The sequence below is a fragment of the Geotrypetes seraphini genome, chromosome 7 (assembly GCF_902459505.1).
Source record: "Geotrypetes seraphini chromosome 7, aGeoSer1.1, whole genome shotgun sequence".
NCBI lineage: Eukaryota > Metazoa > Chordata > Amphibia > Gymnophiona > Dermophiidae > Geotrypetes > Geotrypetes seraphini.
The window spans coordinates 179,531,240-179,556,923 of NC_047090.1; the positions used below are offsets into that span (position 1 = coordinate 179,531,240).

Sequence of the window (25,684 nt, forward strand, 5' to 3'; positions counted from 1 at the left end):
ACCAACTACCGCTTACACTGCGATCTTGGGATCACGATCTCAGGTTCAGAAAACTTTGAAAAGCATTTCTGTACCAAGACAGGGAGCCAACCCGGAAGTAACTGAAATGGTAATTATAAAAGCCCTTTTCTGAACTGTGACAAAAAAAAAAAGAGCCAACGATGACCTACTTGTATTAATAGTTGAACTAGCAACTCTGTTGAATGTCCATCGTAACTTCCTGGGTAACCGACCCAACCTCTTGTAATGTACCACTTCTCCCTCCGTATTCGCTGGGATAGGAGATTAATAGAACCGTTAATACAGAAAAACCATGAATAACTTTTTCATATGTTATTTGCTGTTTTCTATTAAAAACCATCATGAATATGGTAAAACCGCGAATAACATGGTGGGAGACCTGGCCTGTACCTGAAGGAGAGGCAAAACACGGTGAAGAAAGTGCTGGGAATAGACTATTTTCTCTGTAAACGCTTGGAATCAGCGATTTCTCTATGCAAGCTGATGTAATTTTGGGGGAGGAGCCAGCAAGCTAAAAACCGTGAATAATCGAAACCGCGATTGCTGAAACCGCGAATATGGAGGGAGAAGTGTAATCCAACCTTGAATAAGTAAAGGAGGAATAGAAAACCTGATTAACATAACTTAACAAACGGTAACTACACTTTCTACGAAATGCTATGAAGATGTATAGGGGCTTATTTTGGACCTAATGGTCCAGTTAGCAAAAGTGCAATAATTGTTTGCACTTGCTGCATGTTAAAAGTAAACATTTAATATATGGTAAAGCTGAATGCTAACTATTGGGAGGGGGGGCTCACATTTCCCCAAGGAAATACCACATAGAACATAACAAATGGAGAGAGTATCTCTAATGTTCGAGTGGGTGCTCACCTGGGTAGTAGCGATCATCAAACGGTTTGGTTTGATATAACGGCTAAAGTGGAGAGCGGCCGCACGATACTTAAAGTCCTAGATTTCAAACGTACGGACTTTAATGCAATGGGAAAGTACCTGAAGAAAGAGCTGTTAGGATGGGAGGACATAAGAGAAGTGGAAAGACAGTGGTCTAAGCTGAAAGGAGCGATAAAAATGGCTACGGACCTTTATGTGAAGAAAATCAATAAAAACAAAAGAAAAAGGAAGCCGATATGGTTCTCCAACCTAATGGCTGAGAAAATAAAGGCGAAAGAGTTGGCGTTCGTGAAATATAAAAAAACCCAAGAAGAGGAGAGCAGAAAGGACTACAGGGTGAAACTGAAAGAAGCCAAGAGAGAGATACGTTTGGCGAAGGCACAGGCGGAAGAACAAATGGCTAAAAATGTAAAAAAGGGAGATAAAATTTTTTTCTGATATTTAGTGAAAGGAGGAAGATAAAAAATGGAATTGCTAGGCTAAAAGATGCTGGGAACAAATATGTGGAGAGTGATGAGGAGAAAGCAAATGTGCTAAACAAATACTTCTGTTCTGTGTTCACAGAAGAAAATCCTGGAGAAGGACCGAGATTGTCTGGCAAAGTTACACGAGAAAATGGAGTAGATTCTGCGCCGTTCACGGAGGAGGGTGTTTATGAGCAACTTGAAAAACTGAAGGTGGACAAAGCGATGGGACCAGACGGGATCCATCCCAGGATACTAAGGGAGCTCAGAGAGGTTCTGGCGAGTCCTATTAAAGACTTGTTCAACAAATCTCTGGAGACGGGAGTGATTCCTGGGGATTGGAGGAGAGCGGATGTGGTCCCTATTCATAAAAGTGGTCACAGGGATGAAGCAGGAAACTACAGGCCGGTGAGCCTCACTTCAGTTGTTGGAAAAATAATGGAAGTGTTGCTGAAAGAAAGGATAGTGTATTTCCTTGAATCTAATGGGTTACAGGATCCGAGGCAACATGGCTTTACAAAAGGTAAATCGTGCCAAACGAACCTGATTGAATTTTTTGATTGGGTGACCAGAGAGCTGGATCGAGGACATATGCTAGATGTAATTTACTTGGATTTCAGCAAAGCCTTTGATACAGTTCCTCATAGGAGGCTGTTGAACAAACTTGAAGGGCTGAAGTTAGGACCCAAAGTGGTGAACTGGGTCAGAAACTGGCTGTCGGACAGACGCCAGAGGGTGGTGGTTAATGGAAGTCGCTCGAAGGAAGGAAAGGTGACTAGTGGAGTCCCTCAGGGTTCGGTGCTGGGGCCAATCCTGTTCAATATGTATGTAAGTGACATTGCTGAAGGGTTAGAAGGAAAAGTGTGCCTTTTTGCAGATGATACCAAGATTTGTAACAGAGTAGACACTGAAGAGGGAGTGGAAAATATGAAAAAGGATCTGCAAAAGTTAGAGGAATGGTCTAATGCCTGGCAACTAAAATTCAATGCAAAGAAATGCAGAGTAATGCATTTGGGGATTAATAATAGGAAGGAACCGTATATGCTGGGAGGAGAGAAGCTGATATGCACGGACGGGGAGAGGGACCTTGGGGTGATAGTGTCCGAAGATCTAAAGGCGAAAAAACAGTGTGACAAGGCAGTGGCTGCTGCCAGAAGGATTCTGGGCTGTATAAAGAGAGGCGTAGTCAGTAGAAGGAAGAAGGTGTTGATGCCCCTGCACAGGTCATTGGTGAGGCCCCACTTGGAGTATTGTGTTCAGTTTTGGAGACCATATCTGGCGAAAGACGTGAGAAGACTTGAGGCGGTCCAGAGGAGGGCGACGAAAATGATAGGAGGCTTGCGCCAGAAGACGTATGAGGAGAGACTGGAAGCCCTGAATATGTATACCCTAGAGGAAAGGAGAGACAGGGGAGATATGATTCAGACGTTCAAATACTTAAAGGGTATTAACGTAGAACAAAATCTTTTCCAGAGAAAGGAAAATGGTAAAACCAGAGGACATAATTTGAGGTTGAGGGGTGGTAGATTCAGGGGCAATGTTAGGAAATTCTACTTTACGGAGAGGGTGGTGGATGTCTGGAATGCTCTCCCGAGAGAGGTGGTGGAGAGTAAAACTGTGTCTGAGTTCAAAGAAGCGTGGGATGAACACAGAAGATTTATAATCAGAAAATAATATTAAAGATTGAACTAGGCCAGTTACTGGGCAGACTTGTACGGTCTGCGTCTATGTATGGCCGTTTGGAGGAGGATGGGCAGGGGAGGGCTTCAATGGCTGGGAGGGTGTAGATGGGCTTGGAGTAAGTCTTAACAGAGATTTCGGCAGTTGGAACCCAAGCACAGTACCGGGTAAAGCTTTGGATTCTCACCCAGAAATAGCTAAGAAGAAAAAATAAATAAATAATTTAAATTGAATCAGGTTGGGCAGACTGGATGGACCATTCGGGTCTTTATCTGCCGTCATCTACTATGTTACTATGTTACTATATTTACCATGTATTAAATATATTGACAGTTAGCTCAGGATTCTATAAGGGTTGCCCAAATTTGGGTGCAGATCCCAGATCTGCGTGTAAACTAATTAGCCAATTAGATGCTAAGAAGAAATGATTGGAGTTGATTGTGAGTAATTAGGAGCTATGCACTTATCTGCCCTAAGCCCTATTCTGTAGCATGCATGCCTAAATTTCCTGCCATTGAGGACTTCTCAACTGTGCAGAGTTTTGCCAAGAGTTGTTTTTAGCCTTTGATCCACGAGTTTCTGTATTACGACCTTCAGGGACCCCTGAGGGAAACAGTTTTGTCAAAACACGCACCGTGTTAGGTCCACAGTCCCCCAACGTTTTGGGTCCTTAGATTATTGGATTGAACTTTTAAATAAAGCCTGCAACTTCAACATCATCTTTTCCACAGTGTTTTTGTTTTTATCAGATTTATTTGTGCCTAAATTTCAAAGCATGCAACTCCAAAAGAGGCGTGACCAAGGGAGGATCATGGGTAGGTCAGGGACATTCCCAGAAATTAGGCGCATTTTAATAGAATATTTGCACTTTCGTGTCTAACTGCCATCAGTTGGTCGTAAGCATTTACACCAGACTTTGGCAAGCTTAAATGCTAACACTCAAACCTAGACGCAAGAAGTGCGCCAAGCTAGTATTCTGTAAAGAGCACTTGCAGACTGGGCACCAGTGTGAATGTTGGCAGGTGCACAGTTAACTTCTGGGCTGCCATACAAACCCAGATGTTCTATGCTGGAGGGTTAGTTCAGCCCGTGAATCTGAGCAACTCGTAAGCCATGTACTGCCACAGGACGAATATTGGCCTCTATGTATTTTATTTTTAAGTGACTATCTTAATATCTGGAGGCGTCTGCAGGCAGGAATGCTCTCTTGAATAGAATAGAAAGTGATCTGATCTGCCCCTTCAAAAGTTGATTTTTTTTGGGGGGAGGGGCAGTATCTACAATGTTATACAGTCTATTGGTTGAAAATCCATAGGTTGAACTTGTCAGTGGGACCCAACATGGTCTGTGTTTTGGCAAGTCTATACCTTCCTCAGGGATCCTAAATAGCAAAACTCAACTTATATGCGATGTATGCTGAATGTCTACAGAGTAATCTAAATCGCACTGTATTCAGACTTATAGAGAAAAAGCGTTCTCAGCAGTGTTGTAGAAAGGAATCAGCCAACAAGAAATGCATAAATGAAGCTGGAGCTAAAAACAGAATTGGAGTTAGTGCAGCAGGAATTAAAGGAAATCCTGGATGATATGAAAAGAGAGATCAGAAAAATCAGCACAAAGCAAGAGGAAATGGAGGGGGCAGAGTAGTGCAATGCGAAGAACACACGAAGGGCCTCCACTCCTCCTACAAGTCTCAGGGAACGGATATTCGAACACTGTGAGATTGTGTTAAAGACTTGGAAAACCATTCCAAAAGGCACAACATCCACATTCAGGTTGTTCCGAAAGATGTGGGCTTTTAAGGATTGCGCCGTGGTGGTTCAGAAGATCACTCGCCATACTCTGAAGTCCTCAGAAGCCACTGAGGAAGCAACTGTGCCGATGTAAATGGACAGGGCACATAGGACACTTGGCTCTAGGAGAGACAACCAGCCTAGAGGCATCAATTGTAGGCTCAAGGAGCAGATCCTGGTTGATGCAAGCAAACTCGGATCAGTTCAGTGGAAAGTTCTAAAGCTGGAAGTTTTCCAGGGTCTATCTGCAATTACAGAGGAGAAAAATAGGTAGAGTTGAAAAGCTTATGGGCAGAGGAAAAAGAAGAGTTGCTGGAGGAAATTGAGTTGCAACTATAGAGCTAGAATCCCAGGACCAACCATAACAAATATATGACCTACAAATTATAAGATCTACAGATGTCTACAGAGGCATTAATAAGAACATAAGCATCGCCTCTGCCGAGTCAGACCATAGGTCCATCGCGCCCAGCAGTCCGCTCCCACGGCGGCCCCTCAGGTCAGTGACCTGTAAGTGATCCTTTACTTAAGACATTTTGTCCTATATGTACCCCTCTAACTATACCCTTCAATCCCCTTTTCCTTCAGGAACTTATCCAACCCCTTTTTGAAACCCAAAATCGTACTCTGCTCTACCACCTCTTCCGGAAGCGCATTCCAGGTGTCCACCACCCTCTGAGTGAAGAAGAACTTCCTAGCATTTGTTCTGAATCTGTCTCCCTTCAATTTTCTTGAGTGCCCTCTTGTTCTTGTTTCCCCCTCCAGTCTGAAGAATCTGTACCTCTCTACCTTATCTATACCCTTTATGATCTTGTAAGTTTCTATCATGTCCCCTCTAAATCTCCATTTTTCCAGGGAAAAGAGCCCCAGTTTATCCAGCCTCTCAGCATATGGAACGTTTTCCATGCCCTTTATCATCTTTGTTGCTCTTCTCTGGACTCTCTCGAGTGTCGCCATATCCTTCTTAAGGTACGGCGACCAGTATTGAACGCAGTATTCCAGATGCGGGCGCACCATCGCCCGATATAGCGGCAGGATAACTTCTTTGGTTTCTGGTAGTGATTCCTTTTTTGATAATGCCCAACATTCTGTTCACCTTCTTTGAGGCCGCTGCGCATTGTGCCCCCGGCTTCATTGTTTGGTCTACCATAACTCCCAGGTCCCAGGTCTAGATTGCTTTTTCCCAATACCATTCCCCCCATCTTCTGGTTGTACATCGGGTTTCCTTTCCCTATGTGCAAGACTTTGCATTTCTCTACATTGAAACATATTTGCATTTATTTGCCCATTCACTCAGTTTGTTCAGGTCCTTTTGTAGTTCTTTACATTCCTCAACAGTTCTAACCCTACTGGAGAGTTTTGTGTCGTCCGCAAATTTTATAACTTTGCACTTCATCCCTACTTCCAGGTCATTAATGAATATATTGAATAGCAGTAGTCCCAGTACTGACCCCTGCGGGACACCGCTCGTGACTGCTTCCCAGTCAGAGTGGTGTCCCTTTACTCCTACCCTCTGCTTCCTGTCCGCCAGCCAATTACAGATCCATCTGTGCACGTCCCCTTCCACTCCGTGGTTCCACAGTTTCCTTAGCAGGCGCTCATGGGGTACCTTGCCGAAGGCTTTTTGGAAGTCCAGATATATGATGTCTATGGGGTCACCTTTGTCCAATTGTTTGTTTATCCCCTCGAAGAAGTGCAGTAGGTTCGTTTGGCAAGATCTTCCTTTACAGAAACCATGCTGGATGGTTCTCATCAGATTATTTCTTTCTATATGCTCATTGATGCTATCCTTGATTAATGATTCGGCCATCTTCCCCGGAACTGAGGTTAAGCTCACTCTGGTCTGTAGTCCCCGGGTCGCCTCGGAATCCCTTTTTGAAGATAGGTGTAACATTCGCTATCCTCCAGTCCTCCGGGATTACCCCTGTTTTCAAGGATAGGTTGCAAATCTCCTGTAGTAACTCCGCTATTTTGTCTCTGAGCTCCTTCAGTATTCTTGGGTGGATTCCATCTGGTCCCGGCGATTTGTCAGTTTTTAATCTATCTGTTTGAGTACGTCTTCGAGGCTCACCTCTATCGATAATAATTTTTCCTCCTGATCCCCCTTGAAGGTTTTTTCCAGTTTTGGCACGTTGGATGTGTCCTCTTTCGTGAAGACTGACGAGAAGAACGTGTTTAATCTGTCTGCCACCTCCTTGTCATCCTTTACCACTCCTTTCCTGCCTCCCTCATCCAGTAGTAAGTACTCTATGCTCTTATTAAGTAAGTATTCAGCCGTCAGCAGTCAATAATTCTATTTTTTTTTTTTTTTAACCACCGTTGACTATATGCCTCGATATTCAATATCAAGCCATGTCCAGACACCAGTGTTGAATATCAAGTATGTGTTTATGGCCAGCACGTAACCTGTTAAGTACTGATATTCAGTCTTAACCAGTTAAGTTAAACCATCCAAAAGACAACTGCTATTTATGTGATCCCGTTTGGCCAACTAAATCAGTTAAAGACTGAGTATCGGCACTTAACCAGTTAAGTGCCGATTCCGACCCCAGACTACTCACTAAATAGCTAGTTTTGGCTTAGGTAGTTAGTGCTGATAGAAACAGAGAAAAATAAAGGCAGATAAAGACCTTATGGCCCTATCCATGCCATCCACTGTCCCTTCCTCTCCTCAAGCTTTCTTGAATTCAGATACAGTATAATCTCGTTATAACGGACTTCAAGGGACCTGGAAAAACAGTCTTATACACAGAGTCCGTTATATCCAGAGTTGGTTGTTTGTTTGTTTTTTAACTTTATTTAGGTCAACTTGAAACAACGTTCAATCAATGAACAACAGTCACTGCACAAGTATATCAGCAACATCAAGAACAAAACTCAGCAGAACATTGGTATGGCACGAAATGATTGCAGAACGAGAACACTAAAAGATGTTCTTTATTTTTTTAAACATATATTTATTGAAAGTGAAAAAGGTCACAACCAGAGTAAATACAAAGTACACAGCAAGAGTGGAAAAACAGCCAAATACAAAGAGTAGGCATCATAAACAAGATGAACAGAGACCCCTGCAACCAAAGCCCCCCAGGGGCTCAGCAGGACAGGAAAAACAAAACGGTGCAGAGCTCTGATCGACCAGGACAAAGAATACAATAAAGCAAGACATCAATTGTCATAACCTTCCACCATTTTATATTTAAGCGTCCCCAAAGGGGACCTACCACAACATTCACCACCTCGCTCACAACAACAGCCAGTCCGAACAACAGAACATACATACTCCCAAGCATACCAACCTCCCCCCCCCTCCCACCACCCATTCCCAAGGTACCCTCAGGCGTGAAACCCATCAGAAGACCAAATGCTAAGCAAAGGAGAGAAGAAAGAAAGGAGGGATGGAAAAAGAAGAAGGAGAAAAAAAGAAGAAGAAGATGCGAACAAAAAGTGCGAACAGGTTAAGCATGTCGCACTGTCCTGGAAAGAAAAATAATCTGTCATTTTCTTGGCTGCATTTTGATACTGTATCACCAGCATGCCATACGCCTTATAGGCAGAGCCTGCATGTCCGTTATAGCAGAACAAAACTACAGCTAAAAGTGACTCCGGGGACCAAAATGTCCGTTATATCCGTAAGTCCATTATATGCGAGTCCGCTATATGCGATGATTTACTTCATGTTTATAAAGGCGCACAGCCGGGACCAGCGGACCTCGTCTGCTTTAGACGAGGTTCCGTTATAAGTGAGTCCATTATAATGAGATTATACTGTATACTTTTTTTCATCACTACTCCCACCGGGAGTCTGTGCCATGCATTCACCAGCCTTTCCATGAAAAAGTATTCTCTGAGGTTACTTCTGAGTATATCTCTTTTCACCTTCATCTTATGCCCCCCTCATTCCAGATTTTCCTTATGCACATTTATGCCTTGTAGATATTTAAAAATCTGAATATCAGTGGATAGCCCCCACAGGTGATTTAACTAGGCAGGAGCCTCTTCTGCCTGGTTGAATTCCTTTATATATAGACCGTTGCTTTCTTGTTTTCTTGGCTGCTCATACTTTTCTTACTACAGTTTTCTGAATTAAAATAAAGGTGGGGTCAAACATTATGATCTGTGATTGCGGCCATAAATCCATCCTTAACTGGAGTACTTGCACAGGGGAGCGATCTGTTGGAACAAATTGGAGATCAGATGCACACAGTAAAGCATGGCTCATATATTTTTTTTTTTTTCAGTTTACAATACGATGGGTAGGGTTGCTTAGTGAAATGGAACCTGACTTGCCAAATTTGTTTCATTTAGGGTCCCTGTTACAAAGCTGCGGTAAGCAGTAACGTGTGCTTACCGTAGCAAAAAAATGTATTACTGCGCAGTGCGTTCAGGCATCCCATGGTAATATTGGAATTGGCACGTGCCCATGCACTAAAATATTTAACAAATTTTAGCACTGGGGGCAGATGTAAGAGCAAAGAGAGGGAGTGTTCTGTGCTAATCCGTGTGGTAACCAATTAGCTGAAGTTTAGCGCATGATTCCTTTCTGCCTACAAAATAGCTGGCAGTAGGAGCTCATACGCTAATGGGGAAAATTAGCACATGACCATTAATAGGGAAAATAGAAAAATTGTCCATTTTACCCTGGCAGTAAAAATGGCAGCGAATTAGAATGACCCATCTAAGGCCACTTTTTCCACTGTTTGGTAAAAAGGCCCCATAATGTCTGTAGAGTTGGCCTATAAAACCTGAAAGTCTGTGACACCAGAAGCATAAATAGACTCGTGGCAGTGCATTTGCTGATGGGGGAGGCACAAAGGCGGTTTCTTACCTTTCTATCTTGAAGAAACGAACAATTAGCTGAAATTATTTGGTCACCTTCCTAATCCTTCCAAATAGCACTGAAAATGCAAAACGCACCAGAGGGCTTAGGAGCCACGGTGGCTTTTGAAGGTTTTGCTCATCAAGAAATACGATTACTCCCCTTGAGCTGAGTTCCCCAAACTCATCTTTACTCTTGAAGCTCTGGAAAGGCGAAGAACCATGTAATCATATCCAAGTGTTTTATCGAAAGACAAATGATGAAGAAACTTTAACAGCTTTCCTTCTGCAGATAACAGATCGTAAGACTTTGCTTTGGTGCAGAATGGGTGACGGACGGCCTTTTCTTATTCACAGTTCTCTGTTTCAGACCACCAGTTAGTAGGGCACTGCCACCGCCTGAAAAACTGCAGACAAATAATGTGGGCAAAAAAAAGAGACCCATTGAGGTAAGCAAAAGAGAAGAGCAAATGCAATCCGATATATGCCTGTGATCTCGTGATGACAAGTTTGTGTGTCAATTCCGAGAAGTATGTGTTATGTACCCGTTAGCAAGATGAAATATGTTGATTTCTTTTCCAAACTTGTAAGTTCAACAATGATACCTGTAACCAATGAACCCAAGCACAGTACCGGGTAAAGCTTTGGATTCTTGCCCAGAAATAGCTAAGAAAAAAAATTTAAATTGAATCAGGTTGGGCAGACTGGATGGACCATTCGGGTCGTTATCTGCCGTCATCTACTATGTTACTACTATGTTACTATGTAACTGAATGGGGGCATTTAGGCAGTGAGGCCCGGATTCTTGCAACGGCGTCCCAAAGTTAAGCAGAGGTAGGCAACCTACTGTCATCTAACTAACCAATCGCAAGGGTTTTAATCGTTGTGGCGAACACCTACGTTGAAGGCACTGTTTGTGCACTTACAGAAGCGTCTAGGCACGTCTAGGGTTACAGACGTCCAGGAAAACTCGTACATGAGGATTGGGTGCCCAGACAGACTTTCCAACCCAGTGGTTTGTCCAGGTTATGCAAATCCCCGACCTCCCAGCCGCGTTTGGAGGACCTCTGAGCATGAGCGGATGATGTTGCACACGTCCGCGCATGCTCAGAGTAGAGTGTTGCGCGGGGGACAGAAATCCCACCCATCCCTGCCCATTCCCACCAGGATCTTCTCCGTCCCCACCCGTCCCCATAAAAAGCAGCGATTACTGACAGGATCATCAATTCCACAGTTTCTTTTGTGTTTGCGCTGCTGTTTTCCTTCTGGAATCTCTTTGGTGGAACCCTTTTTTGTTTTCTGTTCAGGTAAACCCCCTTTTTTACTAAGGCTGACATGTCCATTATATTATATGGACGAACCCTGCTTCCAAAGCCTTCCATCCCCGTGGGAGTCCCGTTGGCTAGAGGGGGGTACCCGTGGGAGTCCTGTGGGCCAGAGGGGGGTCCCCGTGGGAGTCCCGTGGGTTAGGGGGGATACCCGTGGGATTCCCGGTATCCCCATTCCCGTGCAGACCTCTAGCTCGGAGACCCTTCAGACATAAGAATAGCCTTACTGGGTCAGACCAATGGTCCATCAAGCCCAGTAGCCTGTTCTCACGTTGGCCAATCCAGGTCAGTAGTGCCTGGCAAAAACCCAAGAAGTAGCAACATTCCATATAGAATCTCAAAGAACAACAAGATTACGGAATCCCAGAGAGTACCAAGATTCTAGAACCCCAAAGAGTAGCAACGTTCCAGGCTACCGATCCAGGGCAAGCAGTGGCTTCCCCCATGTCTTTCTCTGTAACAGACTATGGACTTTTCCTCCAGACGGAAGCCAGAGATCAGAAAACAAAGATGAGACTTTGCTGGGGGGGGGGGGGGGGAGGGGGTGTTTACAGGCAGAATGGGGCAAGGCTAGGGACAGAACAGTGCAGGACCATGTGTCCAGGGTTTTCCGGATAAAAATCTGGTAACCCCAGGCATGTCTAAGGACGCCTGAGACCAGCACGGGCATGGTTTATGCTGGAATTGGCTTTTGGCATCCTTAGATAACCCTAGACACTTCCGTAGGCACAAGACAGGCGCCTTAAAATGCTGGCCTACCCGGGTCTGACTCCCGGGTTCAGCTGAGATAAGTATAAAACAGCTAAGCTGATATGTACACTTAACAATAATACAAAACTAAAAATATTTAAAAAGTATATCTATTTAAGAAGGCAACATATAAGCTATAACATTAAAAAGAAGAATTGAAATGAACATAAAAACAAATCAAACAGACAGCCAATGATGGAAAGCCACAGTGAACTTCCCACAGTATAAAATTAATACAGTGGTGGAGGGGTGGGGCTAAGGCGTCTGTGTAAAAACTATATAGTGAGTTTTAGAAACTATATAGTGATATTACAAGAATCCAGTATTTATTAAGAAAGTTTGCATTTATCTCTGGATCTAAAGATTAGTGCCAGTAATATTGGGCCTACATTTTAAGGCATCTGTTTTAAAAACAGCCACAATTCTATCAACAGCACCAATGCGTGATTAACACGTGATTGGCGGTCATTTGTAGGCAGCTGCTGATACTGGCGCCGTTGCTAGAATCTAGAAACATAGAAAGATGACGGCAGATAAGGGCTACAGCCCATCAAGTCTGCCCATACCATTGACCCCCCTTTTAAGTCTACTGGCCCCCTTAACTCTACTGACCTGCTCTATTAAGTCTATATCCTAGCGACCCTATTGATTGGCCTGATTCTATATATAGTGTCCAAAAAATCAGCATTGACTAGGACGGTGCTGAGCGCCTTTGTGCGTTGCGTAACTTAGGCACACCCATTTAAGCCAGTTAAAACCATGCTTCGATGCCTGCACCTAAGTTGCGCATAACATCGGGGGTATTCTGTAGGAACTCCCGTGATCTGCTCCTGGCCATGCCCCCTCTTGAAATTTCTGCACTGCAATTGGCGCATACATTGTATAGAATCACGCTGCGTTGTGGACATAACTTTTAATTAGGGCTAATCGTCAATTATGACGTGTTAATTGCCAATTATTGGTGCCAATTCGTGTGTCTTAACAGTAGCACACGTTGATACCAGTGGCATCCAGGAGGAAAGTTATGTCATAGTTTGCTGTGTAGAGTTTTAGCCTTGGCTCCAGTCCCTGAGGGCTGCCAATGAGGCAGATTTTTAGGCTAACCCTAATGATTATACTGTACGTGGGAGAGATTTGCTTAACCTCTACCTCTGTTGTATACAGGCATTTCTCTTGCATATTCATTAGCGATATCCTGAAAACCTGGCCTGTTGGCAGCCCTCAAGGATGGGAATGAGGACCAAGGCTATAGCAAGAGGAAAGCCATGGTTTTACGTAGACAAAAAAAAAGGAGAAGATCGTTAATATATTGGGCCCCTGTCCTCTTTACAAAGATTATGACTTTGTGACATGTCCATGGCTCTATAGAGAATTGTATATTTTGCCTGTGGTTTTAACAAGTTTGGAATGGACTAGAAACCCTGGAGTTAAAATATTATGTTATGTTATTTTATATGTAATCTTATATTCTGCCAAATCCTCGCTAAGTGGAGTTTGAGATGGGTTATAGTCAGCATTATTGCTACACAAAGGTGCGAATCAAAAACAGTCTAAATTCCTAACATAGACTTCTAAAAAAAACAGCCGGTTATAAACAGAATTTTCGTTACACGGAGACGAACATACGGTGCAGAGTCAAGGTCAAACTAAACCTCTTTTTGAAAAAGTCATGCTTTCAGATTTTTGCAAAACAGAGCATGCCTAGAAATAATCTGAATCTGTAGGGGAAGTGAATTCTAGATTTTTGTAGTTTGATAATTGAATGATTTGCAATGAATCGGCTCGTATTTTATACCTCTCAGAGATGGAGACGATAAAGTCAAACAATCCAGAGTTACGATGTTCTTTAGATCTGCCTATTAAGTTCAGCCAATGTGGAGAAACTGTTGGGAGCGTCTCCATATAAGATTTTAAATGTTAAACAGCTGACTGGCCTGTAGGAAGAATACAGTGGTTACTGATCTGTCTCTTTGCACCTGTGTGGTAGGACCTGATGTTAGAGCTGGTGTTTGGATACCGAGGTAGAGATTGCCGGAACAATGTCCACTATCTGAATGATGGAGCAGATATCCTGTATCACACTGCATCTGTGGGAATCATGTACAATGTCGCTACAGGTATGGAAGACAAAAGAGCATTAAAAGCTTGCTTTTCACAGTACACTAGTATGTATCAAGTTAGGATAAAAACTTGTATCCTAAACTTGTACTGAAATGATGTATGTTCAACCTGTAACCCGTTCTCAGCTCTTTGGGGGGTCAATGGGATGAATTAAATAAATGAATTAAAATGAATGGGAAATGAATTAAATAAATAAATTTCAAATACTGATCTGATAAATGTGTTTTGATGGCTTGGAGGCAAGCTGCTGCTTTACAGGGAGTTTTTCCCTTGAGACACGGTTCATAGACAACCCCGTGAAAGACAAAGGTGCGCGCCGACAACTGAGCGCAAGACGGAAGCGTGCGCCGAAGAAAATTACAGTTTTTAGGGGCTCCGATGGGGGGTTTGGTTGGGGAGCCCCCCCCCCAGTTTACTTAATAGAGATCGCGCCGGCGTTGTGGGGGGGTTTGGGGGGTTGTAACCCTCCACATTTTACTGTAAACTTAACCTTTTCCCTAAAAACAGGGAAAAAGTGAAGTTTTCAGTAAAATGTGGGGGGTTACACCCCCCACAACGCCCCCACAACGCGGTGCGATCTCTATTAAGTAAAGTGGGGGGTTCCCCCCACGCCCCCCCCCCCCGTCGGAGCCGTAAAAACAGTAATTTTCTGCGGCGCGCGCCTCCACGCTGCGCTCAATTGTCTGCGCGCACCTTTGTCCCGACGCGCTTTTGACCTGACACCATGAGACACAGCTAAACAAAACAAATTCAGCTTCGAAAAATTTATACCTATCCAAGAGGTGAAATACAGTGCAGGAAATTAGTTTCTAGCATTTTTAACGATTGTAAACCGCATAGAACTTTACGGTCCTGCGGTAGATAAACTGTTATTATTATTAAAATTGACCTGTTAAAAGAACATTTTCTTGACTTAAAAGCTTTGTTCGCGTACCAGATCAAAACCTATTTGCTACATTGGGCATGACAGTAGAAACCACGAAAAGTAGGTAAAGCTACCCCACGTGGAACAGAACAAGAAAATGCATTAATAAAGGGGGCCCAGAAAAACACTCCATGATTTTAAATGGTTATAAAATCAAAACTTATTGGAATATGTTTATAAATAAGGTGACAGCAAATACATAAGAACATAAGAATCGCCGCTGCTGGGTCAGACCAGTGGTCCATCGTGCCCAGCAATCCGCACACGTGGCGGCCCTTGGTTTAAAGATCAGTGCCCTAGCCGAGCCTAGCTTTACCTGCGTACTTTCTGTTTCAGCAGGAACTTGTCTAACTTTGTCTTGAATCCCTGGAGGGTGTTTTCCCCTATATCAGCCTCCGGAAGAGCATTCCAGTGTTCCATTTCTCTCTGGGTGAAGAAGAACTTCCTTACGATTGTACGGAATCGGTCCCCTTTCAACTTTAGAGAGTGCCCTCTCGTTCTCTCTACCTTGGAAAGGATGAACAACCTATCTTTATCTACTAAGTCTGTTCCCTTCATTATCTTGAATGTTTCGATCATGTCCCCTCTCAGTCTTCGCTTTTCAAGGGAGAAGAGGCCCAGTTTCTCTAATCTCTCACTGTAAGGCAGCTCCTCCAGCCCTTTAACCATTTTAGTCGCTCTTCTCTGGACCCTTTTGAGTAGTACCATGTCCTTCTTCATGTATGGCGACCAGTGCTGGACGTAGTATTCCAGGTGGGGGCGTACCATGGCCCTCTACAGTGGCATGATAACCTCTGATCTGCTCGTGATCCCCTTCTTAATCATTTCTAGCATTCTGTTTGCCTTTTGTGCCACTGCTGCACATTGCGCTGATGGCTTCATCGACTTCTTGACCGTTACTCCCAAGTCTCTTTCCTGGGGGGTCTCTCCGAGCACCGCACCAGACATCCTGTATTCGTGAATAAGATTTTTGTTACCGACATGCATCACCTTACACTTATCTACGTTAAACCTCATTTGCCATGTGGTGGCCCATTTCTCGAGCGTGTTTATGTCATGTTGCAGGTCTTCGCAATCCTTCTGCATCTTCACCACTCTGAATAACTTCATATCATCCGCAAATTTATTCACTTCGCTTCTCATACCATTTCCAGGTCATTTATAAATAGGTTGAAGAGCAGGGGGCAAAGGACCGAACCTTGCGGCACTCCACTCGTGACGCTTTTCCAGTCCGAGTTTTGTCCATTTACCCCTACTCTCTGTTTCCTATCCGCCAGCCAGTTTTTAATCCACATCAGGATTTCGCCCTCGATTCTATGGCTCACAATTTTTCGAAGTAGTCGTTCATATGGGATCTTGTCAAATGCCTTCTGAAAATCCAGATATATAATGTCAACCGGCTTGCACTTGTCTATCTGCCTGTTTACTCCCTCAAAGAAGTGCAGCAAGTTCATCAAGCAAGATCTGCCTTTGCTGAAATCATGCTGGCTGGTCCTCATCAGCTCGTGTCTGTCAAGGTGATCAATAATGCGGTCCTTTATCAGCGCCTCTACCATCTTTCCCGGTACCGAGGTCAGACTCACCGGTCTTTAGTTCCCCCAGATGTCCCCTCAAACCTTTCTTGAAGATCGGCGTGACATTCGCCACTTTCCAGTCTTCCGGAATCCTTCCCGATTTGATCGACAGATTGGCTTTTAGTTGAAGCAGTTCAGCTATAGCCCCTTTCAGTTCCTTGATCACCCTCGGATGGATGCCATCCAGTCCCGGGGATTATCATTTGTAAGCCTATCAATCTACCTGCATACCTCTTCTAGACTGACCATGTCATCCCTGTCAGTTTCCCATCCTCGTTTCCTGCGTATAGCCTGTCGGCTTCCGGTATGTTGCGTATATCCTCTTCAGTTTGTCGACGATGGCTTTGTCCTCCTTTAGCGCTCCCTTTATTCCATGGTCGTCCAACGGCCCCACCGCTTTCTTCGCCAGTCGTTTCCCCTTAACATATCAAAAGAACGGCTTGAAGTTTTTTGCCTCCTTGGCTATTTTTTCCTCATAGTCTTTTTTGGCCCTTCTTACCGCCTTGTGGCCCCTGCTTTTTCCAGTTTTCATCCGTTTTTTTACCTTTTCCATTCCTTAAACGAAGTCTTCTTGTCTCTGATCGCTTCCTTCAAGTTCCTGGTAAACTGCAACGTATGCAGGTGAGGCTGGACTCATTTAAAGCACTGGTCTTTAACCTAAGGGCCGCCGTGTGAGTGGACTGCTGGTCAAGATGGACCACTGGTCTGACCCAGCAGCAGCAGTTCTTATTGTTCTTATGTTCACTGCTACAGTGAGCCACACCGGTTCCCTGTTCTTTTTCCTCTTGGATCCCTTGGTGATACGCGGTATATTTAGATTTTGCGCCTCGGTGACCCTGTCCTTAAAAAGGGGCCATGCTTGCTCTAGCGTTTTTACAGTGCTTATCCTCTTCTTAATCTTCTTCCCCACCATGAGTCTCATCCCTTCGTAATTCCCTTTTCGGAAGTTTAGTGCCGTGGCCGATGTTCTGGTTCGATGTTTTGCCTCTGTGTCCAGGTCGAAGTGGATCATATTGTGATCACTGCTTCCCAGCATCCCTTCTACTTCTACACCTTGCGCTGGTCCTCGTAGTCCATTTAGAATTAAGTCCAGAATTGCATTTCATCTCGTATTTTCCTTGACAAGTTATTCGCCTATAACAGTGGTTCCCAAACCTGTCCTGGGGGACCCCCAGCCAGTCAGGTTTTCAAGATATCCCTAATGAATATGCATGAGAGAGATTTGCATACTTGTCACTTCCATTATATGCAGATCTCTCTCATGCATATTCATTAGGGATATCTTAAAAACCTGACTGGCTGGGGGTCCCCCAGGACAGGTTTGGGAACCACTGGCCTACAGCATCCAGGAACTTGGTCTCCCAACCGCAGCCGGAGGTGCCTAGGTTCCAGTCTATCCCTGGATAATTGAAGTCACCCATAATAACCACGTTGCCTCCCTTGCAGTTGCATTTAATCTTATCTGTCATCTCTCCGTCAATTCGTTCGGACTGCCCTGGGGGTTGGTATTAGATGCCGATCTTTGTTTCCGTTCCTTTTGTCCTTGGAATTTTGGCCCATAGAGACTCTACCCTATTTTTCATTTCCAGTGTGTTCTCTCCGGTAGACTCAGTGCCCTCTTTGATGTATAGGGCAATGCCCCCACCTTTTTAACCCACTCTATCTCTGCGGTATAGTTTGTATCCCGGTAGTAGTGTCCCAGACATTTTCCTCGTTCCACCATGTTTCCGTGATGCCGATGATATCAAGGTTATCTTTTTGTGCCATAGCTTCTAATTCACCCATCTTATTCTTCAGGCTCCTTGCGTTCATGTACCTACCCTTGAATTTGCGGCCTGTTAATTTCTTGCATTTCTTTCCCTCTTGTGTCCCTTTCGTTCCGTCACGACTTCTGTCTTGCCTGTGATCCAGTATCTTTCTGCACGGTATCCTCTGGGTATACCGGTTCCCGAACCATCAACTTTCGGTCGACTGTCGGCTTTCCCCTTCTTCCTAGTTTAAAAACTTCTCAGTTTCTCTCTTGATGTTGCTTGCAAGCAGCCTCGTTCCATCTCTGCTGAGATGGAGTCCATCCTTCCCGAATAGCTTGCTCTTCCCCCAGAATGCCGTCCAGTTGCACATGAAGTGGAATTCTTCTTCCTCACACCTGCGCCTCAACCATGCGTTGATTGCTTGCAGCTCCATCTTCCTCTTCTCGTCAGCCCTGGGTACCCTCGGTGTTCTGGTTTTCAGCTTCCTTCCTAGGATCCGGAACTGGTCCTTCTTTCCTTCCCTGATGTAGTTCCTGTTGCTCACGTCCCCACATGGATCAAGGTTAGCAAGATCTTACACAATCACTTGCACTTTCACCCTTATAAGCTACAATTGGTGCAGAAGTTGCAACCTTCAGGCAATGCAAAGCAACAAAATGACCAGGTGTTCCTCAAGTGGCACCCGAGATCTTTTTCCTTTGAGGGTACGTGAAAGACAGAGTGTATGTACCTCGACTACCCGCAACTACGGATGATCTGCAGGAACGCATCACTGAAGCTATAAACACGATCACGCTGGATATGCTTCGGAGAGTCTTGTCCAAGCTCGATTATCACATCGATGTTTGCCGAGTAGCAGGCGGGGGGCGCACATCGAGTGTATGTAATCAAGAGATACCATATGAAACTTTATGAGTTGATGAAACTGTAGCCTCAAAGGTGAGAGAATATTCCAATAAATTTTGGTTTTGTAACTATTTAAAATCAAGGAATGTTTTTGTGGGCACCCTGGATAATGTCCTTTGTCTTTAAGCTTCATGATTTCAAGATTGATGTGCACAGTCCTACTCCCCACTTGATTTTCTTTCCTACATTGGGAATTCCCATCTTAAATTAACGAACATCAAAGGAACGATTAGGTTTCATGTGGGTGGTAAATACGTAAGGGGTGGTGGAAACAGAGACTCTGTCTGAATTCAAGAGGGTCTGGGATAGGCACGTGGGATCTCTCAGAGAGAGAAAGAGATAATGGTATCTGTGGATGGGCAGACTAGATGGGCCATTTGGTCTTTATCTGCCATCATGTTTCTATGTTACTAAAGTTCTGTGACATCACAATGCAGGTGTAAAGAGCCTTAGCCTATAGGAAGAGGAGATGCAAATGTTAAGAGCCTTAACCAATAGAGAGAGGAGGAGACAGTGGATGCTGCAGATGGACAGACTGGATGGGCCATTTGGCTTTTATCTGCCACCATGTTTCTATGTCTAGCAGTTTCCTGCTGTACAAGAGTCTAAAGAGACCCCCCTGTGTTTTACAGGCTCACAGAGCTTTTACCAGGAGCATAGTGATGACATTCTGTGCCTGACGGTCAACCAACACCCCAAGTTCAGCAACGTGGTGGCAACTGGCCAAGTAGGTATGTTTGTATTTCTGTAAAGAAAGAGAGCAAATGTATGCACAGTCACAAGTGATGTAACCTTTTCGTAAAACCCAACCCTACATGCTCGTCATACAGTAGACAGAACCTCACCATGTAGAGGACTGTAATTCATTCTCTGTTCCGCTTTTACTTTTCTCCTTTGCAAGTGATTTTTAAAATTAACGAGTTCCTAAAAAACATATTGTTAGGGTTATCAGATTTTCCATCTGGGAAAATCCGGGCGCCTAGACCTGCCCCCCCAGGCCCGCCCAGTTCCACCCATCACTGCCCTGTCCCGTCCCCAATCCCGCCCTGGTCCTGCCCCAGCCCCACTCCCCCACTGCCTGCTCTCGTCGGGCAGGACATCCGTGCATGTGCACGCAACATCATTGCATTGTATCTGCGCATGAGCGGATATTCTACTGCAAGAAGGACAAAGTGGCAGGTTTTGAAAAGCCATCCAGACCCCCGGATATGTCCTCAAAAGGAGGACACGTCCAGGGAAATCCAGACGTCTGGCAACCCTACAGAATGTATGTATGCACTCTTCTGTTTCAAGCAGCATTTCCGCATCCGCTGAGACACGGGTGCCTAAATCCTGGATCTTCTGACGAGTTCTCTAGTATCTTTTCTGGCCTATGGTTATGTGGGCACCATTAACAAAAGTTGTAAATTAAAGAGCTAAGACCAGTAGTGGACAGACTTGCACTGTCTGTGTCCCATATGTGATGATTTGGTATAGGACGGGCTGGGGAGGGCATTAGAGAATGACACGGGGAAAAATTCTGTCCCCGTCCCCGGACCACCATCCTCTGCACCGCCCTGTCCCCGCTGGTCCTTTCACCGCCCCTTCCCTGTCTCTGCCGTCCCCTTCACCGCCCCATCACCGTCCCCGCCTACAGAGTCTTCTCCTCTCCATCCCCCCATCCCCAGCACCCTTCACGCAGTCCAGCAGCTCCCTCCCACCGGCCAGCCGTGCATTTCCCTCCCTCCCTCCTTTTCTCTTACCTTTTCTTCTTGAAACTGGCGATTTCTATAAGGCTACGAGCTGTATTACAGCCGGAGCCTTGAAGTCGCGTCGGGTTGCTGCTAGAAACGTCTCCTCCGATGCAACCGGAAACAGGAAGTTGCGTCAGAGGAGACTTTTTCCCAGCAGGCAACGCGACACGACTTCAAGGCTCCGGCTGTAATACAGCTCGTAGCCTTATAGAAATCGCCAGTTTCAAGAAGAAAAGGTAAAGGAAAAGGAGGGAGGGAGATGCATGGACGGCCGGCAGGAGAGAGTGGGCTGCTGGTTCGAACGCTCGTTCACCGTGCGTTCACTACTTGTTCACCGCCCTGTGCTACCAATCACCGCTCCACGGGGCGGTGAATGGCCTTGACCCCGAACTCGCGGTGACCTTTTTTTTGGTCACCATTTTGGCGGGTTACCCGCAGCTAGCCACGGCTAGCCGCGGGTAACAACCACCGTGTCATTCTCTAGAGGGCATCGATGGGAACTCCACTAACTTGGAACATGAGGATGTTACTGGCCAGACTTATGGTAGATATCCTGCAAAGAGGATGGTTGGATAGGCTGGAGTGAGCTTGGATGGCAACTTAAGCATTTGGAACCTAGGACAATACCAGGTGGACTTTACAGTGCATGACCTAGAAATATCAAAGAAGAGACAAGTTAATTTAATCAGGTATTTTTAATGGGTATAACTAATGGGCAGACTGGATGGACCATTCAGGTCTTTATCTGCCGTCATGTACTATGAAACTATGTTACCTGGCAGAAACCCAAAGAGTGGCAACATTCCAGAGCTGAGACTGTGATGTCATAATGCCTCATTCCACCAATGCCTAAGCGCCAACCTCAGCAGTGATGTCACAATGGCTTTATTAGATGGAACCTAGGACAATACCAGGTGGACTTTACAGTCTATGACCCAGAAATATCAAAGAAGAGACAAGTTAATTTAATCAGGTATTTTTAATGGGTATAACTAATGGGCAGACTGGATGGACCATTCAGGTCTTTATCTGCCATCATGTACTATGTTACTATGTATATATTGCTGAAATCAGAAGCGCCTGGATAAATATGACTCCACCCCTGGACTACCGTATGAGGGGCCGCTGAAAGGTCCTCAGCCCAGCCGTCAAAGTTGAAGCAGGCTCCATCAAGGGCTGTACACATTGGGGAATATTCTATATACGACACCAACATAAATACAATGAATGAGGTAAACTCAAAATCAGTAAATTGAAGCATAATAATAGGACCACCATGAAACGGTTTCAAAATTATACTTATAACAGCAGTGAAATGCAAATAAGAGAGATATAATACATCATGGAAATGGCTCTTGTAGGTTAGGATTTGGAGGATCAGAGTAAGGGTTGGGTCTAGTCATATTCCAACGTTCCTGACTTGTGATTTGAGAGGAGGCTTGGCTTTATTTGGGTACAGGCAACTCTCTATTCAACGGCATCACCACAAAAGAACTCGGACGGCTCCAGTGGGTCCAAAATGCAGCAATCTGACTCCTGTACAGCTTCAACTACCATGACCCCACCTCTCCAGCTCTCCAAGTAGAACATTGGCTACCTATCAGGAAAGGAAACGCTGCATTTTCAAAGCTCTAATAATCGCTCACAAAAGATTCCACAACATAACCCCTACATACATAGCTTCCAAACTACAACAGCACACCCCCAATTGCCCCCCTCCGCTCACCCGTGGAAAGACAACTGTGCATCCCTCAGGGAAAATCCCTCCAGATGGAAACTGCCCAGAAATGCTCATGCCGTCATTTCATCCCTCAACTCTGGAACCGGTTGCGTGATTAGATAAGATCTCAGAACTCGCAGTGAAGACCCTCCTTTTCAGCTAAACAGACTCCGACAGACTGCCCCCCCCCCCTTCGAGGAGGATAGACTAGAAATCAAATTAAATAAATAAATAAATAAAAAGTTGCTTTGTCTATATTAGAGTCCACCCATATAAAGTATATACATCAGGGTGAATTACATTACAAAAGATAAAATTAATACAAATTATAAACAATTCGCACATACAAATAAGTCAAAATCATAGCCTACCTTCCCAACCTGAATTGCCAAATGCCTGGATGAAAAAAAACAGGCTTTAATCTTTAAACCAGAAGCACTGGCTTAGCGAAGGTGAGAGGCTCCTGGGCGGTGGCAGCATCCCTTGCCCTCTTCTACACCCCCTGCTCCTTCCCTCCCCCCCCTTCCCTTCTCCCGTATCTGTTTAGCTTCCTCGGCGCAAGCAGCATCTCCAACTGTCGACCAACACCAGTGTCGACTCTCCCTCTGACATCATTCTAATCACGGGACCTGGAAGTGATGTCAGAAAAGAGCCCTGAGACCAGCATGAGCAGCAGGATGGAGCTGTTGCTCGTGCTGGCGATGAGTTAGAGGTATATGGGGGGGAGTGAAGGCGCACATGTGGTGGGGCAAAGGTGGGAAGGAGCAGGGGAGCGGAGAGGTTGCTCCTCCACCAAGATGGCGCATGGGGTGGTCCACCCCCTACCCCCCTTATTATGTCACTGACCAGGAGTAGCTCCGTTCCCTTACAAATCCTGGAGAAGTTTATCCTGCAGAGCAGATCCAACCTAGCATTGTATTATTATGTAAATTGCTTGGAAATTTTTATAAGCGCTTTTATCAAATTTTAAATAAACTTGAAACTGCACAATATAGTTAAATAAGAAACCCTTGATGAGTGAAGCCTCATTCCCATCCCCGTGGTTAACCGTGGGAAACCATCCCCGAGTCATTCTTTAAGAACAGAGGGAAGAATCAGAGTATGAATGGGAAGAGCCACTGACTCTCAAGCCTTGCATTGAAGAATGCTGGTGTAGAAGGACTGAGGTTGAGATAAGACACTAAAGAATGACACGGGATGGTTAGAACATAAGACCGTAAGCGTTGCCATACTGGGACAGACTGAAGGTCCATCCAGCCCAGAATCCTGTTTCCAACAGTGGCCAACCCAGGTCCCAAGCACCTGGCAGAAACCCAAAGAGTAGCAACATTCCAGAGCTGAGATTGTGATGTCATAATGCCTCATTCCACCAATGCCTAAGAGCCAACCTCAGCAGTGATGTCACAAAGGCTTGACTGTCCTATACTTGACTCACATAAGAATCAGAGTATGAATGGCCACAGCCACTGACCCTCATGCCTTGCATTGAAGAGTGCTGGTGTAGAGGAACCGAGGTTGAGATAGACACTAAAGAATGACACGGGATGGTTTGGGATGAATTCTGTCACCGTGTCATTCTCTATGTTATGTTTATTCCCAGACATTCCCTAGGGGGGAGGGGATTCATAATTGTGTAAGCCTCTGTACCTGATTTGTTTCTAGTGTGTTGGAGGGTTGGGAGTTTAACAACTTCTAATGTCTCTAGAATGAGGTTAGTTGAAGAAATGGTAGCTGTTTATGTATTATGGATTGAGAGAGGGAGAGGACAGAGTACACTACCGGGTTTCAAGGAAGGACTGGATAAGTTCCTGAAAGATAAGGGGATTGAGGGATACAGATAGAGGTAGAGATAGGCTATGATAGGGCATAGACAGAAGGACAGGGGGGCTTAAATGATTTAAACAAGGATCACCATACAGGTCATGGACCTGATGGGCCACCGCGGGAGCAGGCTGCTGGGCGCGATGGATCTTTGGTCTGCCCCAGCGGAGACAATTTCTTATGTTCTTATGAGAGGGGAAATTTTATTAGCAAGTTATCCCTCAAATGTTTTCAAGTGATCTTAATTTAGCGCAATAGTACGAGGGGGTGCTGAAAAGTTCTCAGGCCAAAGAGAATGATGTGGATTTGGTTCAAGCAATGGTCTGAAACAATGTCAAAACATAGAATTTCGTTTCTGCAAATTGGCACTTAATGAAATAAGATAACACTCTTTTGAGCTACAGTGGTAAAATAACGCTCAGAATTTAAGAAACTGGTTGGTTGGGCTGAGAACTTTTCAGCAACGCCTTGAAATATATACCTGGATAATGACAGGGGAGTTTTGCCCTTCATGACATAGGGCTAGATTCACTAAGCAAACCGATCATGTACCGATCGGTTTGCGAGCCCTATGTGACTCGATTTCCCTCCGACCCGATTCACTAACCTGTGTACCGATCCGATCCCGATCCGTGCATGCAAATGAGGGGAATCGGCATGCAAAGCAGGAAGGACGCGATTCACAAAACTTCTGGCACACTGACTGGCTGGCTGATCCAAAAACTAGCAACTGGTGAGGACCAGTCGCTTGCGCTAAAACCCTGCTCTCTGCCTCGATTCTGCTGCTCTGGCCGCCCTGCTCTCTGCCCCGACTCTCGTGTCCTGCTCAGTCCCGACTCATCCGCCCTTCCCCACAGTGCGAGTCTGTGGTTTTAACCCGCGGGTTAAAACCACGGGCTCACACTGCAGGGAAGGGCGGCAGAGAGCAGGTGAGTCGAGGCCACTAAAAAAAAAAAAAACAGACAGCAAACACATGCGCAGACCATCTACAGGCAAAGTAGACGGTCTCCGCATGCTTCGGGATCACTACCTAGCGATCCGTGTCGGCGGATGGGGGCGTGCTGAGTGCCTCCAATCGCCCCCCCATTAGAATATTCTTGTTTGCAGAATCGATCGGCCCTGCCCAGATTGGACACGGATCGGTCACGATCAGGCAGGTTAGTGAATCTAGCCCGTAGACCTGGAGGATGTGGTCAGCCTTACTGTAATAATTATTATAATAATAATAATTTTATTCTTCTATACCGCCACAGTCGAAAGACGTCTAGGCGGTTCACATTGAAGAAGGCTGGACAATCAGCGAATTACAGAATGCAAGAAGTGAGGGTACAACTAATTACATAAGAAATAGATAAAAGGACAGCATATTACACCGAGATTGACAGAGG

The 25,684-nt window shown here is 45.0% G+C and overlaps 1 protein-coding gene across 2 annotated transcripts in view; it reads left to right on the plus strand.

Annotated features, from left to right (window-relative positions):
• Nucleotides 1–25,684, plus strand: part of EML5 (EMAP like 5) — a 382,142-nt gene that overhangs the window by 307,196 nt on the left and 49,262 nt on the right. For both annotated transcript variants that reach the window (XM_033952880.1, XM_033952881.1), the window contains 3 exons: nt 10,038–10,116; nt 13,733–13,862; nt 19,655–19,753. In XM_033952880.1, coding sequence (XP_033808771.1) covers nt 10,038–10,116; nt 13,733–13,862; nt 19,655–19,753 — 308 coding nt within the window. The remainder of the gene's footprint in view (nt 1–10,037; nt 10,117–13,732; nt 13,863–19,654; nt 19,754–25,684) is intronic.